Raw genomic sequence first — 15844 nt, forward strand, 5'->3', positions numbered from 1 at the left:
GGAGGAAAGGTGGGCGGGCATAATGGCTCCCATTTCACAGATGAAAGAGTGGCTTGCCGTGGGGCTCATAGCCAGAACAATGATTGCAAAGCTTTTATTCCCTAGAACAGCATTTCTCCTGTGACCCCAGAAGCCCAGTCCTGTTCACAAGGAATCAGTTGCAGACCTAGTGTTCCCAAGCAAGGGGAAGGAAGAGGGCAATCTCTTTCACCACCAAGGACCTCACGTTTCTCCCTTCCCAGGTTAAGGAGATACTCTTGGGGGTATGCAATACTGCACACCCAGAGACAATTCACATTCACTATTGGGCATTTACCCGGAAATAAAACCATCTTCACGATGCAGCCTCATCAGCAGTGACAGATGGGAATTTGTTCTTAGATTTATGACTCACGAGTGCCATCTCTCCAGTCCCCACCGGACAGCCCCCAGCACAGAGAATTCACGAGCCCAAAACGTCAACAGTGCTGAGGGTAAGAAATTCTGGTCTCAATCTAAGCTGGAATTCTGTCCCATTACATTAAAACCCATGTTCTTATATGCCAAAAGACTTGCCAAATTGTTGCTTAAAAACCAGAAGTACTCTAAAATATATTCACTTTTCACTGTCCCTTCCCCATCGAGTACCTTGTCACAGCTAAAAAAAAAAAAAAAAAAGAGCCTCTGCTCCCTAATGCTGACTCCACTAACAATTAAAAGCAAAACAAACAAACAGAAACTTCACATTTTACAAAACAATTTGGGAAAAGAGCTACAATGGAAACTTTTACATACTGTTCTGGTGCCTCAAAGGTGATTAGGGAAAGGTTTAGTTTGGGGCATAAGGAGATAAATGTACTTGTTCTTAACCCAAACAATTTGAATAGGCTGGGAATGAGACAAGTAAAACAAACTCCAAACACTAAGTTAGTGATACTGAAAACCCGCAAGGAATAAAATAACCTCATCCATGTCAAACAACAGCCACACATTTAGAATTTTAATTCACATTTTACCCAGTGCAGACTGGGTCAATTATGTTTCTATATGAAACTGACTTTGCTGTTTACATTGAGAGCCTTAATATATTTATGCAGTGGTTTCTATATTTTTGTTTCTAAAACAGGTGTAGCACAGGGTTTATCACCAGAGAGCTGCCTATACAAGTAGAAAGGACAGCAGAATAAAAACGAAGGCCAACGTCCCTCTTTATCCCCACTAGATGCTAATAAGTTCCTTATCACCAACCACTGAAATTTCTGAAATTTAACCCACTTTATAACCTTTGGGAAAACTATGTCACACAGATCACAAACTGAACCCAACCAGAACTAAAACCATGCCCCAAAATAGCATCTTTAATGCTAAAAGCGTGACAGTAAGTGGCATTTATAGCACTTGGTATTTAAACACTTTTAAAGGGGGGGAAAAGTGAAAAGTAGCATTTATTGACAGTTCTCTCCAAGTCGTTCTTCCTTGATTTTCTGCTATTTCTCTGTTCTTTAAAACACTCAGTTCTTATCTTGGGAGAGTGCAGAAAAAGAAAATTGGCATACTATGATAAACAAGTGGGAAAAGTGGGGAAGGGCTATGTGGCAGGAGAAACATCAAGGACACTACTACAGGAGTTATCTGAAAACCTCCCATTATGTGGATGGCCTCCCGCGTGAAGGGGGCAAGGGTGATAAACAGGCAGAAACTGCTTGCTGGGGCCAAGAATTTGCAAGCCACTTGAAGACAATAAAATAAATACATAAATCCACTGAGAGGCTCCATCTCGATGCAGGAGCACACAGAAAACGAGATGCAGAAGCAACACTGATGGCCTGTACGTAGGCAGGCACCAGGATGAAGACCTAAAATTCTGAAAAGGATCTAAACTCGTCTTTACTGTTTCTGCATTTCAGCTAATCCACACAGGCCACCTCATTCTGCATCACCCCCCTGACTTATTCATCCTACCTGCCCTGGGTGTCTGTTTCTGCCGTGACTTAAAAGACCTAAACAAGAATAAGTTTTTTAAAAACCATGTTTACTTAGGTAGATCCACTTCTAAAACCATATGAGGTTTCGATGAAAAGATGCTCAGCATCATCAGCCATCAGAAAAATGCAAATCAAAACCACAAATGAGATAGCATGTCACACCCACTAGGAGGGCTAGAATCAAAACAATGGACAGGGCTTCCCTGGTGGCGCAGTGGTTGAGAATCCGCCTGCCGATGCAGGGGACACGGGTTCGTGCCCTGGTCCGGGAAGATCCCACGTGCCGCGGAGCGGCTAAGCCCGTGAGCCATGGCCGTTGGGCCTGCGCGTCCGGAGCCTGTGCTCCGCAGCGGGAGAGGCCACAACAGTGAGAGGCCCGCTTGCCGCAAAAAAAAAAAAAAAAAAAAAAAACAATGGACAATAACAAGTGTTGGAGAAGAAGCAGAGAAACTGGAATTCTCATCCACTGCTATAGGGAGAATGTAAAATGGTACAGCCACTTGGTTGTTTAAGCTAAATGGAGTTACCATATGACCCAGAGTTCCATTACCAGATATAAACACCAGATAAAAGAAAACATGTCCACACAAAAATTTGTACACAAATGTTCACAGCAGCATTATTCATAACAGTCAAGAGGTGGAAACAACCTAAATGACCAGCAACTGAATGGATAAACAAATGCAGCATATTGATGCAATGGAGTATCATTCATCAATAAAAAGGACTGAAATACTTGCTACAACATCTATAGACCTTGAAAACATTATGCAAGTGAAATAAGCCAGACACAAAAGGCCACATATCATATGATTCCATTTATATGAAATGTTCAGAACAGGCAAATCCACAGAGATAGAAAGATTAGTGGTTGCCAGGGGGTTGAGGGGAGGGGGCATAGGGCCTGACTACTAATGAATATGGGTTTATTTTTGGCGTGATGAAAATGTTCAAGAATTAGATAGTAGTGATGGCTGTACAAGTCTGTGAATTTACTAAAAACCACTGAGCTGCGTGCATTTAAAAGGGTGAAAGATATAGTACGTTAAGTCATCTATCAATTAAAAAAAACTGCATAGATCTAATTTCTAAAATGAGATGCTCAACTGTCTATCCTGAAGATTCTTCTTCTTCCTCTGAAAAGAGGGAAAATGTTATAATGCTTTCTTCTAAGAAATCCAAATAAAAATCATACGAAAATATATGGGGAAATGAACAAGCAGACAATGCTTCATTCAGTAAGTTTCCTAATCAATAAAAAGCACACTGCCTAATTCACTAGAACCCAGACACTGAAGCCAAGCTCTGCATTTGTCAGAGATACCTAGTTGTACCCTCAGTAAAAAAAAACAAAACAAAACAAAAAAACCAACAAAAAACCTAGCTCGACCTAAAGGAGAGGTAGGATGCATAAAAGACTTCTCTGCGATATTGCGCCATCTCTTTGGAAAATTAATAAAAAGGCTAGACTGGTGAAATTTAAGTGGCAGGTATGTCACTAAATAGAAGCTGGTAGAGCTGGAAGATCCATGTTTGTTGTCATCATTTTATTTACTCCCTTTGGTAGCAGGCTATGCATTATTCTCTCAGGATGAATTTGTTTCATAAAGAAACTTACAGCTGGGTTATTGATGGGTTTTCCAGGGATTAATTGCATACTCGTAAGAATAAGAGGCTAACCTCATCCTCTTAAACTTCCCACACTACAATCCTATAGATGTCTGACAGCTACAGCCGGAGGAAAAAAATAATCCAACATTTTTGCTAATCCTTAAACCAATCATCTCCTGCAACAATAGGGAGTCCTTTAGGTCTACAACTCAATCTCTCAAGGACAGAAAGCCTCCTTCTGCAGACACATCAGGAGTTTGTGTTCACAGCCTTCACCTACACAAATACACATAGTCAGACACCACAAACCACCCTAGACTTCTTTTATTTCATACTTAGTTGTTTTAAAATATAGAGAATTATATATTTGCCTATGGAACAGGAGTATACACACATGACCAATAACTGGAGCCCCAAACCTGAGCCCCATAGGCCTTGACAGAAGTTCTATTCATGGAAGGTAAGTCAGATCACATCCAAATAAATGAGAAAGGACAAACAATGCTGCTTACATTAACCCCAAATTTCCCTGAATTCCTGACGTTCATAGCACTGCTATGGGAAATTGTTTAAATTTTCTTATATCCAACAGTCAGTGTCAAGGCAGCTATCAGAAATATGGCATTTTGTGGTAGAGGAACTGTTCATGTCCATGTCTTCTAACTCTTTTCTCCTTCCAATTCTGTCACAAGGATCCCCGCCACCTCTCAGGGCCAGCAAAAGGCCTGGTGCCAATGATGCCTTGTCCTCACATTTTTGCTTCTCAAACCTCTCCATCTGTTCCCCTAACTTAACTTTCCCCCCTGGTTCTGAACTTTAATAAGTGTGTTTGTCAAAAGTTAAATGGCAGTGCTTTTGCACTTCTGAGTCCTTATTAAAAATCATTCAAGCATGACAACTTAATGGCAGGAGCAGAGCATCTGGCTGGGTCTAATCTCAAACAACAACATCCACGTAACCACCAGAAAAGACAACGGAGGAGGTGACCTGCTGCTAGGAGTAATCGCCCCTTCACAGGAGCTTGACCAACTGGACCCAGAGATCTGCTACAGGTGCTGAGAGAAACCAGGCAGACAAAACCTCAGTTCAGGTTGTCGGCACCACATGCTCGTTGAAGGCTGCCAGCCAAGGTCTTAGCCCCACAAAAGCCATGCAAGGTAAGTGGTATTATCCATTATCCTGTAGAAGGACACTGATAGAGGTTAACTGGCTGTACAAGGTCACAAAGCTAAAAAGTGGCAGTGCCAGGACTTCCCTGGTGGTCCAGTGGTTAGGAATCCACCTTCCAATGCAGGGGACACAGGTTCAATCCCTGGTCTGGGAACTAAGATCCCACATGCCGCAGGGCAACTAAGCCCATGTGCCACAACTACTGAGCATGCAGGCCACAACTAGACAGACAGTGTGCCACAAGTAGAGAGAAGCCCGCGCCCCGCAACGAAAGATCCCATGTGCCACAACTAAGACCCAATGCAGCCAAAAATAAAATAAGTAAACAAATATTTAAAAAAAATAAAAAGTGGCAGTGCAAAGTGTCCCAACCAAGTGCATCTCATCCTAGGCCCAGGCTTTGTCTAGGTTAACACAATACACACGGTCTTAGAAAGATGAGCATAAAACACTGAGAAGTTAGGCAGTAGGTACTTGGTTAGAAATAGATAAACAACTATGTAACTGTTTTAATAAAGAAAATCACACTCTGCTAATTATTCTTTTACTCTTCTACTTTTTTTTTGCGGTATGCGGGCCTCTCACTGTTGTGGCCTCTCCCGTTGCGGAGCACAGGCTCCGGACGCACAGGCTCAGCGGCCATGGCTCACGGGCTTAGTTGCTCCGCGGCATGTGGGATCTTCCCGGACCAGGGCACGAACCCGTGTCTCCTGCATCGGCAGGCGGATTCTCAACCACTGCGCCACCAGGGAAGCCCTACTCTTCTACTTTTTAATCAAAAAGCAACCATGTTTCTTCAGCGGGGTGGGAAAACTTGGCTGAGAAGAAGCACAAGGGACTCCCTGGGGAGGTGGGAACAATCTGCACCCAGAGAGGAATGTGGGCTACAGGGTGTGTGCATGTGCCAGTGATCAATCTGTACACTCAGGAGCTGTGCATCTCACCTGTGAATTACACATCAATTGTTTAAAAATCTGTGTGTGTACAGGTATGTATATATCCATGTCTATATGATTTATATTAATTATATGTGTGTGATATAAACCCAATTATATGTGATATAAACCCAATTAAAAGATAACACTAATTATTTGGAATCCCAATCTCAACTTAAAATCAATTATGTAGTATCAGAGCAGGTAGAAGAGAGCTCTTAGTTCCCAACTCCCCAAATACTACAATGGGGAGTGATCTGAAGAGCCCGTCCGTCAATTTTCCTTTCATTCAGGTAGCCAATAGCTATCCCACAAATAAAATGTTACGTCAGTCAATAACCTACTTCATTTTGAGCATTTTTAATAGCGTTCCAAACTAAAAAAAAAAAAAAAAATCTTTGAGGAACGCCGATTAAATTGTGGAGACTATCCTGATGGTTGGGGGGAAAAAAAAAACAACCAAGGTTCAAATAAATAAGTTTCCTTCCCACAATGAACTTGTTTTCTCAAGTACAAGGGAGTTTGTGCCAAACCAAACAAACCCTGTATCTATTAAGATCTCTGCATTTTTATTGTTACAAGAACATAACATGTTTAATAACAAAAGAGCTTATAAAAAGCAAAATTCAAAAAGTAAGGTTGCAGTTATTAGTCTGCCAATTACCAAATGTGCCATCAGTCAAGCTGTTAAAGAAAGTGTAACAAAAAATATCTCAATAGTTTCTCCAAGTATCAAATATCTAAGAAGCTTATCTTTCTTAAATACCAGGAATCTATGTAAGTTGAAGGCAGGTGCTACGGTGAAAAAGATTTAAAATTCAGTATTTTCCGTCAGATATGAGAACTAAGTTTTCTATGCTGGTGAGAAATGGGCACCATTAATTCACTCTACAAAAAAGGAAAAAACTATAACCTCTCTCTTCCTCCTAAAAGAGCAGCCACAGTCCCAGGACACAGCTGAGCTTACCTAGAAGCCTGGTGTCCTTGAGAAGATTTAACTTTTTCCAGGTTTGCTAAAGAGAAATATCTGTAGCCCTGTCAAGCAAGCAGTAAGCTCCTTGATTGTACCTTAAAGGGAATGAGAATGTTTCAGCTCATTTGCATTTTAAAGGGTACTCTTTCATGATCTTTCACACTTGTAATAGATGTCTAAACCGTTAAATTACTATTTCTTTTCTTAGCTTGAAAGTCGATGCAGACGAAGAGCATGGCCTCTCCCAGTGTTCTTTACCCTAAGTCGGTCCCTGAACAATACTGACAGCTGCTATCAAACCGGGCTGCATTTACCCTGCGCGCAGCTGCCGCTTGTAGGAACAGACAGCCTCCCAGAGCCTCCTCCCCTCTGGGGAGACAGGCTGACACACTGCATGTTCAATGAAGGGGTGCAAAGGTCTGCTGAATTGTCAACCCAATTTTATGCTACTTCGATTTTCCAGGACGCGCACAATTCCTTTCAAGCAAAAATCAAGCATATGCCACAGCATGAAACTTATGGTGCGGGATAATTATTGATCACTACAAACTTTAAAAGAGCCTGCTGACATAAATTAATATACTGATCCAAAAATTACAATTATAAAAGCCACACATGCCAGTATGCTGAAGACCTGCAACTGGCGTTAAGTCTTGTGCTGGGCCCAATTCACTGATTTGGGTTATTGTTGCTAGCTATGCTAATCTGCCTTTATAACCTCAACATGTTTCCTGGACTAAAGCCATTCATAAAATTAGCGATTCATCTGCCCTTCCGAAACAACCTGCTATTTTTATTTTCCGATTCAACTCAAAATGAGTATTACCTATAAACATCTGGTTAACACAATTTCCTCCTTTCTAATGGATAGGACTGGGCAGTGCCTTTGAGAATAAGAGTACAAAGTTTTACCATTGAGAAATGATAAGTAAAAATTTAGAGACTATCAGAAAACAAACATGTTCCACAAAGTGTAACTGGGTACTTGAGAACTGATTTGCATATGTTTTCCTTTAATCAAAACAGGCTTTTCCATCCTCATTCATCTGGGCTAAAAAATTCTGTGCTCGAGCTACAAGTACAACTTGCTATTAGTCTTTGCTAATCAAACACGGTACATGCAAAAGTACCAGTGAATATTTGATTTGATCTCTGAAATAAAGCAATTCATTACACAAGAAAAGGGTACAGAAGGCAGCAGACAAATGCAGATGTAATTGTGTTTTTTGTTGAATGTGATTAGAGAGCCCACTAAGTAACAGTCAAAAATGTGACACTAAGGGGGAGAGATGCAGAGCCCAGACCTGTGGGGAAGAGGAGGAGGGGAGAATTGTTTATGCAGAGCTAAGCTGTCAAGTGTAATAAAGCAGCTTGAATAAAATTTAAGCTGAAAATCCACTGAAGCTCCCCATTTCAGGGAGGAAAAAGCTATTAAAAGGAAATGAAGGTCACCCTCCCAGTTTATTTCACCTAATTGACTGCCAATAGCTTACCACAGGCAACCCGACTGCAGATCTGCAATTGAGAAACTGATGAAAGGAGAGTTTTCAAGCTGAGGCTCATTCTTTAATCCTCCTTGGCTCTTATGTTTTTTCTCCATCTCCAGTTGGGATGTAATTTTAAACCCTGATGGATTAACTGGTTCCATTGTCTGTGGCCGTCACTGCACTATGGCACTCTTAATCCGTACAGCAGCATGTCTAATTATCATTACAAAGTGTCTGAGGGAACTATAAAGACCAGCAGGGCATCTTCTCACAAGCAATTAACATAAATTGATAAATGAGTGATTTGAATCCGCTCAAGGCACTCACATATGAATAAAATCAGCAAGGACGGTCCCTTATTTCAGCTACTTCTTTCGGTTAGTCTGGAAGGGCAGAAAACATGAGAACCTTCCTGGATCCTGCAGTGAGGGGGCGGGGGGAGGAACTCATGCAGGGGATGGACCCAACAGTTCACCAAGCTCATTAATGCAGAGCAAATGACTTGTGATTGACAACCCGTTGCCAGCAAGGAACGCTAACTGAACTCAACCCAGGAGAGCAGAAACCTGGTGAAAGGCTAGAGGGCACTAGGGCAGACAATCATCACTTCTTCAGTGGCAAGAGGGCTTTCTTTTCATTGGGGTGCCACTTAAAAATTCATGAAAGAGGCACGAGAAAAGCAAAACTGTTATGCATAGGTTCTAATACCCTGGGAAAGCAAAAGGCAAAAAAGCAAAAGACAACAAAATGAAATAATGCCGAGCTAGTCTTGACCTCACCGGGATCCAAAGTTTATACAACAGAAGTAAGGAAAGTACGTATTTAAAACCCTTGCCAAAGCTTTAACCTAAGGGAGCAGGATAAACTACACTTATTTTTCCATTGAAAAGAAGATTTATTTTTTCTTCCCCTCCTAAAACTGTTTCTATCATCTCCCTTATGCTAATCTTTCTTCCCCTACACACCTCAGCATATCTGACACTGCCACCCCCTGCCCCCCCGGCTTATCAAATGGGTTAAGATTAAGCAACACAACGTTATATATAGATAGATAAATATTAAGCCAACAAATTAAGAAGAAATGAAAGCTGGTTATACACACTGTAGGAGGTAGACCTGGTAGGCCACGTACCCCGATGATGGCATTCAGCTCTGCCATGGTCACCTGTTTGGCACGTTCGACGGCCTGGGCCACCTGCTGCTGATGCTTTGAAAACAAGGAGAAGGAAAAGTGTTAGCAAGGCAGCCAAGACCTTCACTGTACCTTCCAACAATAAGACAAATGCCACATGCAGTGCAGACTGAAGTATAATATGTCCTTAAATGTGAACTTGCTCCAGTACACATTGTTCCACAGAAGACACAGACAAACGGCAAAGGAAAACTGAGAGTGGTGCATCCCTTATTTCTAACCAACACCAGTTACCACTTAACTTCTGATGGGAATCTGGGGCTCGGAATGTTAGAAAGTCAAAGTTAAGTGAGGCCTTAGAAAATAAACAGTATGGGATTTGGAACCCTGGTTCTCAGAGGGGGTTTGCTATGATAAGTTTGAGCAGGAAAAAGTTTACAGAAATTTAAAAACACGCCTTTTGATACTTAAAATTTAAATATTAAACCTGCAATCACTTCTCTGGTCAACAAATCTCAACCCACCAGTTGGTTTTGGAAACTCTGGGAATTCCTCTCCTTTAGCCCCTAGATGTTTCACCCTCCACAGGGGAAAGGAGAGACCCCGCCCCCCGCCCCGGCTGGAAACAGCCTGCACACCTCCCAGCTCCACCCACAAATAAAAACAAAGCCACAGGTCTCTTTGGGAAAAAGGAGACTGTAGCAGAGACCAGGATTACTAAAATCTAATGAACAACAGGTTTCAAAAGGCCAACAGGGGACCTCCCTGGTGGTGCAGTGGTTAAAAATCCACCTGCCAATGCAGGGGACTCGGGTTCGAGCCCTGGTCCGGGAAGATCCCACATGCCGCGGAACAACTAAGCCCACGAGCCACAGCTACTGAAGCCCGCACGCCTAGATCCCATGCTCTGCAACAAGAGAAGCCACTGCAATGAGAAGCCCGCACTCCACAACAAAGAGTAGCCCCCCCTCGGCACAACTAGAGAAAGCCCACGTGCAGCAAGGAAGACCCAACGCAGCCAAAAATAAATTAAAAAAAAAAAAAGGCCAACAAATCTAAACTGTAACATCAAGTAAATGCTATGCTGGAAAAGGCTGTCATAATAACAGCAGAGATGGTGCTACCCAGCATGGAAAAGTAGATGCCAATGAGAACAAACACTCAGTATTCCAGATCCAAGGCCTATAAGTTTTTCACCGTCTCAAGATATAAGCATCCTGTACACACTTAAAACAGTTTTGCATTTATTAGCTTGTATCCAAAAGTTAAGGCAAAACTAAAACATTACTGGTTTTGAGTCATACATTACTCACACAAACAGCTTTTCCCTCTCAAATATTAAGGGTAAACTTCTATTACTTTGTAACTTAATAAAATGGCTTATATATGTATATAACTCCATAAGCTAAAGTAACATGAACAGGTAACAAGAATGGTCTTATCCTTAATAGTATTGGCATCCACTCCCTCCATGGACAGCATTAAGTCAACCTGCCCTGATGTACAAGGACAAATGAAATACCTGCTTCTGTGGTCAAGTCAACACTGATGGAACCATTTTTAAAATGCAGTAAAAGAAAAGCTCTCTAGAGAAAGGACACATGAGTCATCAGTAGCTATCAAGCTTATTTACACTACTCCTGTGAGGAAAGAAAAGCTTTATGCTTGATAGCCGTTTTGCAGTTTTCCACAAAAAAAAATTAATTTAAGGTTGAGCTATTGTCACCACTTCTACAGTGTCCCCTCAGATCTGTTAGATGGAACAGCAGGGGGTTTACACACTTCAGCTGTAACAGATGTTCTTCACACTTGTTCCTCGTGATAAAATTAACATCTTAAAACTAGCTAATTTGCAAACAGAGAAGCAACATAATTGCACTTTAACAGCTGAACAGTTTTACTTACTTCCTGAGACAGAAATGGGATGACTTGTGCACAAATCGTATTCAATCTCTTGGCGATTTCAGTCTATAAAGACAAAGCAATATAAATGTTTAGTATATTTCATAATCAGTTCAGAAAGATAAAACTTCATACCCAACATCTGAGTCCTCCACTGCCTCACTCTGGAGGCCATAAAATTGCTTTCCCAGGCTATGTGAGCAATATTTATCTTGAGATAAACAGCAGATATTAATCCCACTTGCAAAGTAAGACATAATCACACGCTTCATTGGTCACTTAAGAGATAACGGGTAGTTTAACTGAGTTGGGAAATCTACATGGTTTAAGGCTACGTAATCATTTAACCAGGTGGGATTTCAAAGCTCTCCGTACACTTATTCAATTATGGCGTATCAGGGCACATTTATATAGCAAGTTCATTCAAACTGGAGTCAGATCACTGGGGAGTAGGAGCACTGCCAAAGCAGTCTAGCTCTCAAGATAAGGTCTAGAGTGAGAGAGTGGAAGACCTCCTTCCCACTTGCCTCAATTCCTGCACAACTGAAACAGGACGTTAATGTTAGTAAGCCTTCACCAAGTCTAAAATTTTCAAACAAGCCTAGAAAACACTGCTGAAACAGAACTCAAGTCCAGAGTGACAGTCAAGTCAAGGTGTTCTGGTTATCTGTAAAGTTTTACCACAATTCAGCATCAAATGCCAGGACCTCACTGACACGGCCCACGGTTCCACTGAGTTTAAGAAAATGTGTCCTGAGTGTCTGCGGCACGGGCTGTTCTAGAAAAAGTAAGAGGGCTTCCCTGGTGGTGCGGTGGTTGGGAGTCCGCCTGCCGATGCAGGGCGCGCGGGTTCGTGCCCCGGTCTGGGGGGGTCCCGCGTGCCGCGGGGCGGCTGGGCCCGTGAGCTGTGGCCGCTGGGCCTGGGCGTCCGGGGCCTGTGCTCCGCGGCGGGAGAGGCCACGGCGGTGGGAGGCCCGCGTACCGCAAAAAAAAAAAAAAAAAAAGTAAGAAAAGTCCCTGCTCAGCTCCAAATGCACAGCAGTCCCTCTACAAGAGGGACAAACCGGCAAAGGAGGGAATGAAGTGTGCCCTGCTCCCAGGCTAGGGTAGGACCCACATGCCCACCCCACCTCCAACACCCTCCAGTAATGCAAAGGAGCCCTGCTTTCCTCTAACTCTGAAGAAACAGTTCTGCTTTAAGAGACAAAAAAAAAGTCATCCAAAGAGTCCCACATTGGCCTTATTTATTTCATCATTTTCTGTCAATGCTTACTAATGCTGCCTCTATTACTGAATTAGGCAATGAAAAGCATTACGAGGAGAAGAAAATTATGAAGCGCAAAGCCCATGCCCTTGAGAAAGAGAATGGAATAAGTGAGACAAAGTAGAAACCTCAGGAACTGTATAATCAAGTACATAAAAAAGAGCTGCCTTTTGTCCTCTGAGATGATTCCAGTTAACTGAGCAACAAGCCTTTGGTTTTATGGGATTGGATTTAGGCCAACCCAACTCAATTCTCCCTGACCACCAATGAGACAGGGTTACAGACAGTGCCTTGGAAGAAATGTACTGGAAGGGGAAATCACTGGTATAGAGAACAAACCCATGACCTTGCTTGAACAAGCGGGACAAACAGATACGTACATGCAAAAAGGGTGCAGCTGTACTAGGTGCAAACACAGAACTGGGTCAGCCCTACCCAGTTCATTTGATCACAGCCACTCACTCAAGCTAACTCAAGGTCATGAAAGCATGGGCGGGCTACCCTTGCCTTTGCAACAGGGTTCTACACTATGTATCTGGGTAGATGTAAAGGAGTAGGGGTGCCCTCTGTGGACTCTGAGATCCTTGCTCTCCACTTCCCACCTGCCATACATTCCAACAGCATTCTGTACTTTTCCCATCTCCAAAATTCCCTTCATGTTTTCCAATATAAAAAATGATACCTGCTCACTTTGAGCACATACACACAGATGTATACTATATAGAAATATACAAGAAAGTTAAAATAACCCTAAGTCCACCATCCAGAGATTACCACAGTAACATTCTGGTGATCCTGGGAAGCAGCACCCCAGGCTCTCATTATCTGTGAGTGCACAAGCCCAGAGTGGAGAGAGACACTTCGATACCAAGGGGTCCCAATACGTATACAACTTTTCTGTAATTTGTTATTTCCACTCAAATGTGTCATGGACACCCTCCCACTCAATAAAAAACAGATATGAATAAGGACATCATCAATATATCCCACTATACAAGCAGATGGGTGTCTCAACATTCCCAATATCAGGGGATATTTATGTTTCACCTAATTTTCCAAAATTACACACTGTATGTCGAATAACTCTCTCCCTGGATCTCTAAAAGGAATCTCTAGAAGTGAAATTGCTAGGTCAAAGTGTATGCATATTTAAACACTAATGCATGCTGATAAACTGCCCAGCAGAGAAGCTTACCAATTTACATCATCACCAGTCTATGAGGGTGCTTGCTCCCCTACCCAGTGTCAATACTGGGTTTTGTTGACCTTTTAAAAATCTTTATCCATCTAATAGATTTTAAAATGACCTCATTTTTATTTGCATTACTTGGATTCTTCCTGAAGTTAAACATCTTTTCATATATTGACTAGTCCACTTTATTTTTCCTTTCTCTTTTTTTCTTTTGGTATTTATTCATCCTTGTCTTTTTACATAGTTCTTTCCATATGACAAAGACTGACTTTTCCAGTTTTTCCACCTTGTTACCTGTCTTTCAACCTTGCTTATGATGGATTTTTTGCTGTGCGAAACTTTGTTTTTACGTGGTCAAACTAAAAAATAGTCTTCCTATGTTCCTGGGCTTTGGGTCAGGATTAGAACACCCCTAAATTACAGAAGCCATTCTTAATTTTCTTTTAGTGCTGCTATGGCTGTACTTTCTGCACTTAATTACTTGACCTACACGGAATTTACTTTAGTTTAAGAAGCAAAGATGATCTCCTCTTTAATTAATAATTATATGGGGCTTCCCTAGTGGCGCAGTGGTTGAGAGTCCGCCTGCCGATGCAGGGGACACAGGTTCGTGCCCTGGTCCGGGAAGATCCCACATGCCGTGGAGCAGCTGGGCCTGTGAGCCATGGCCACTGAGCCTGTGCGTCCGGAGCCTGTGCTCTGCAAAGGGAGAGGCCACAACAGTGGGAGGCCCACGTACCGCAAAAAACAAAAACAAAAAAATAATAAAATAAATAATTATATACGTTGTTACACAGAGTGGCTTCAAGGTAGAAGTGAACTTGACTGTCAGGGAACAGTTAAGACCTGGTCTGAATGAAATCAACTTGTAAACCTTTAACATTAAACATTTAATATTATATTAAGAACAAAATAAAAGAAGTACAGATTAAAGCACAGACCATATAAATTGAGTTAGAGTAGCTAAGACTGAAACAGGAGGACCAGGGTTAAAGATCAAAGCTCAGACTGATGAAGAAGCATCAAAAGCCATACCATTTGTCCTGGGAATTCTAAATAAATGGTCTGGAGAAGAAACGGAAATAAGAACAAAAGAGAAGGATCTTATCCCAGCTGTCTCCTCCCTCTGCCAGGTCTATGAACCCTAACCTTAAAACTATCCTCTGACAAGTGAGTTTAACTTTGATCAAGGAGGCCTGGATTCAAATCTCACCTCTGATTTACCTTAAAATTCTCCGAGCCAGCTATAGAGTACTCCTGGCAGCGTGAGGATGCAACTTATTTCCCTGACGGTGCTCTGGGAGGCCTAAGACATCACCACCACCCCAGCCCTTAAAATAGTCTGGATGGCAGCATGAAAACTGACAGTGATTCTTTAGTATCATCTCTTGCTTCAACACAAAGGTATTCTGGTAAGAACTTTAATTTAGCACAAATTAACGAGTAGTAGTGTTTTCCACCCATGCTTCTATTCCTGACCACAGAGTTTACAAGCAGGTTAAACTGGATAGTTGACCCTGCTTAAGCAGGTGTTAAGTTCTGTAACCTTTTCAGACTGCCTTCTTTCTACTTCTTCCAAAGACTAGACAACTCCAGTAGGGGAGAAAAAAAAATGCAGGCTAACTGTATTTCCCACCTGGAAATCATTTTCCTGCCCAAAGCTGAAGACGTATTTGGTACCTGCTAACAGTCATAACGTTTATAAGTAAACTTACCCTGTGCCTGTACTTCTGACACCATGTAAGGCAACAAAACTAAGTCAGCATTCAAGAGCTAGCCCTAAACCAGATTTGTGTGGAAACTTTGTGCCCAGAAACTTAACTAGCTTGGTTAAGGCCCCAACATCAGGCCTTACTTCAGGGACAGCCACCACCCACTGAGGCAGCAGGAAGCGGGAATCCAAATTATCTGTCCAGAACCAGCTTTTATTCTGTCAAGACCAACTCCCTTCTCACTGACTTGCTTATGGTAATACGGTTGGCCCTCATAATCCAAAAACTTGGGTTTGCATTTCAGCACACTAGTATTAGGTGTCCTGAGTTAAGTCACTTCAACCACTGAGCCCCAGGTCTCTTATCACCAACCTACTTCGGTGTTTCAGCAGAATCAAGTAAGCTAATATGTAAACTACAGCTGCACTATTACAAAGTGCTTGGCTCTTATCCCAATCTTTCAAGGCCTACCTCAAATCCATGTAGAAACTGCCTTTCTCCC

At 42.1% G+C, this 15844-nt stretch overlaps 1 protein-coding gene across 4 annotated transcripts in view; it reads right to left on the bottom strand.

Moving 5' to 3' along the window:
* Window positions 1-15844, bottom strand: part of LOC131762015 (transducin-like enhancer protein 1) — an 88433-nt gene that overhangs the window by 47582 nt on the left and 25007 nt on the right. For 3 of the 4 annotated variants that reach the window (XM_067039604.1, XM_067039603.1, XM_059073411.2), the window contains exons 5-6: window positions 11178-11240; window positions 9243-9347 (exon numbers count right to left, since the gene is read on the bottom strand). In XM_067039604.1, coding sequence (XP_066895705.1) covers window positions 9243-9347; window positions 11178-11240 — 168 coding nt within the window. The remainder of the gene's footprint in view (window positions 1-9242; window positions 9348-11177; window positions 11241-15844) is intronic. The other variant, XM_059073413.2, reaches the window with a different exon arrangement.

Source organism: Kogia breviceps, chromosome 8 (genome assembly GCF_026419965.1).
Source record: "Kogia breviceps isolate mKogBre1 chromosome 8, mKogBre1 haplotype 1, whole genome shotgun sequence".
In the NCBI taxonomy this organism is placed as follows: Eukaryota; Metazoa; Chordata; class Mammalia; order Artiodactyla; family Physeteridae; genus Kogia; species Kogia breviceps.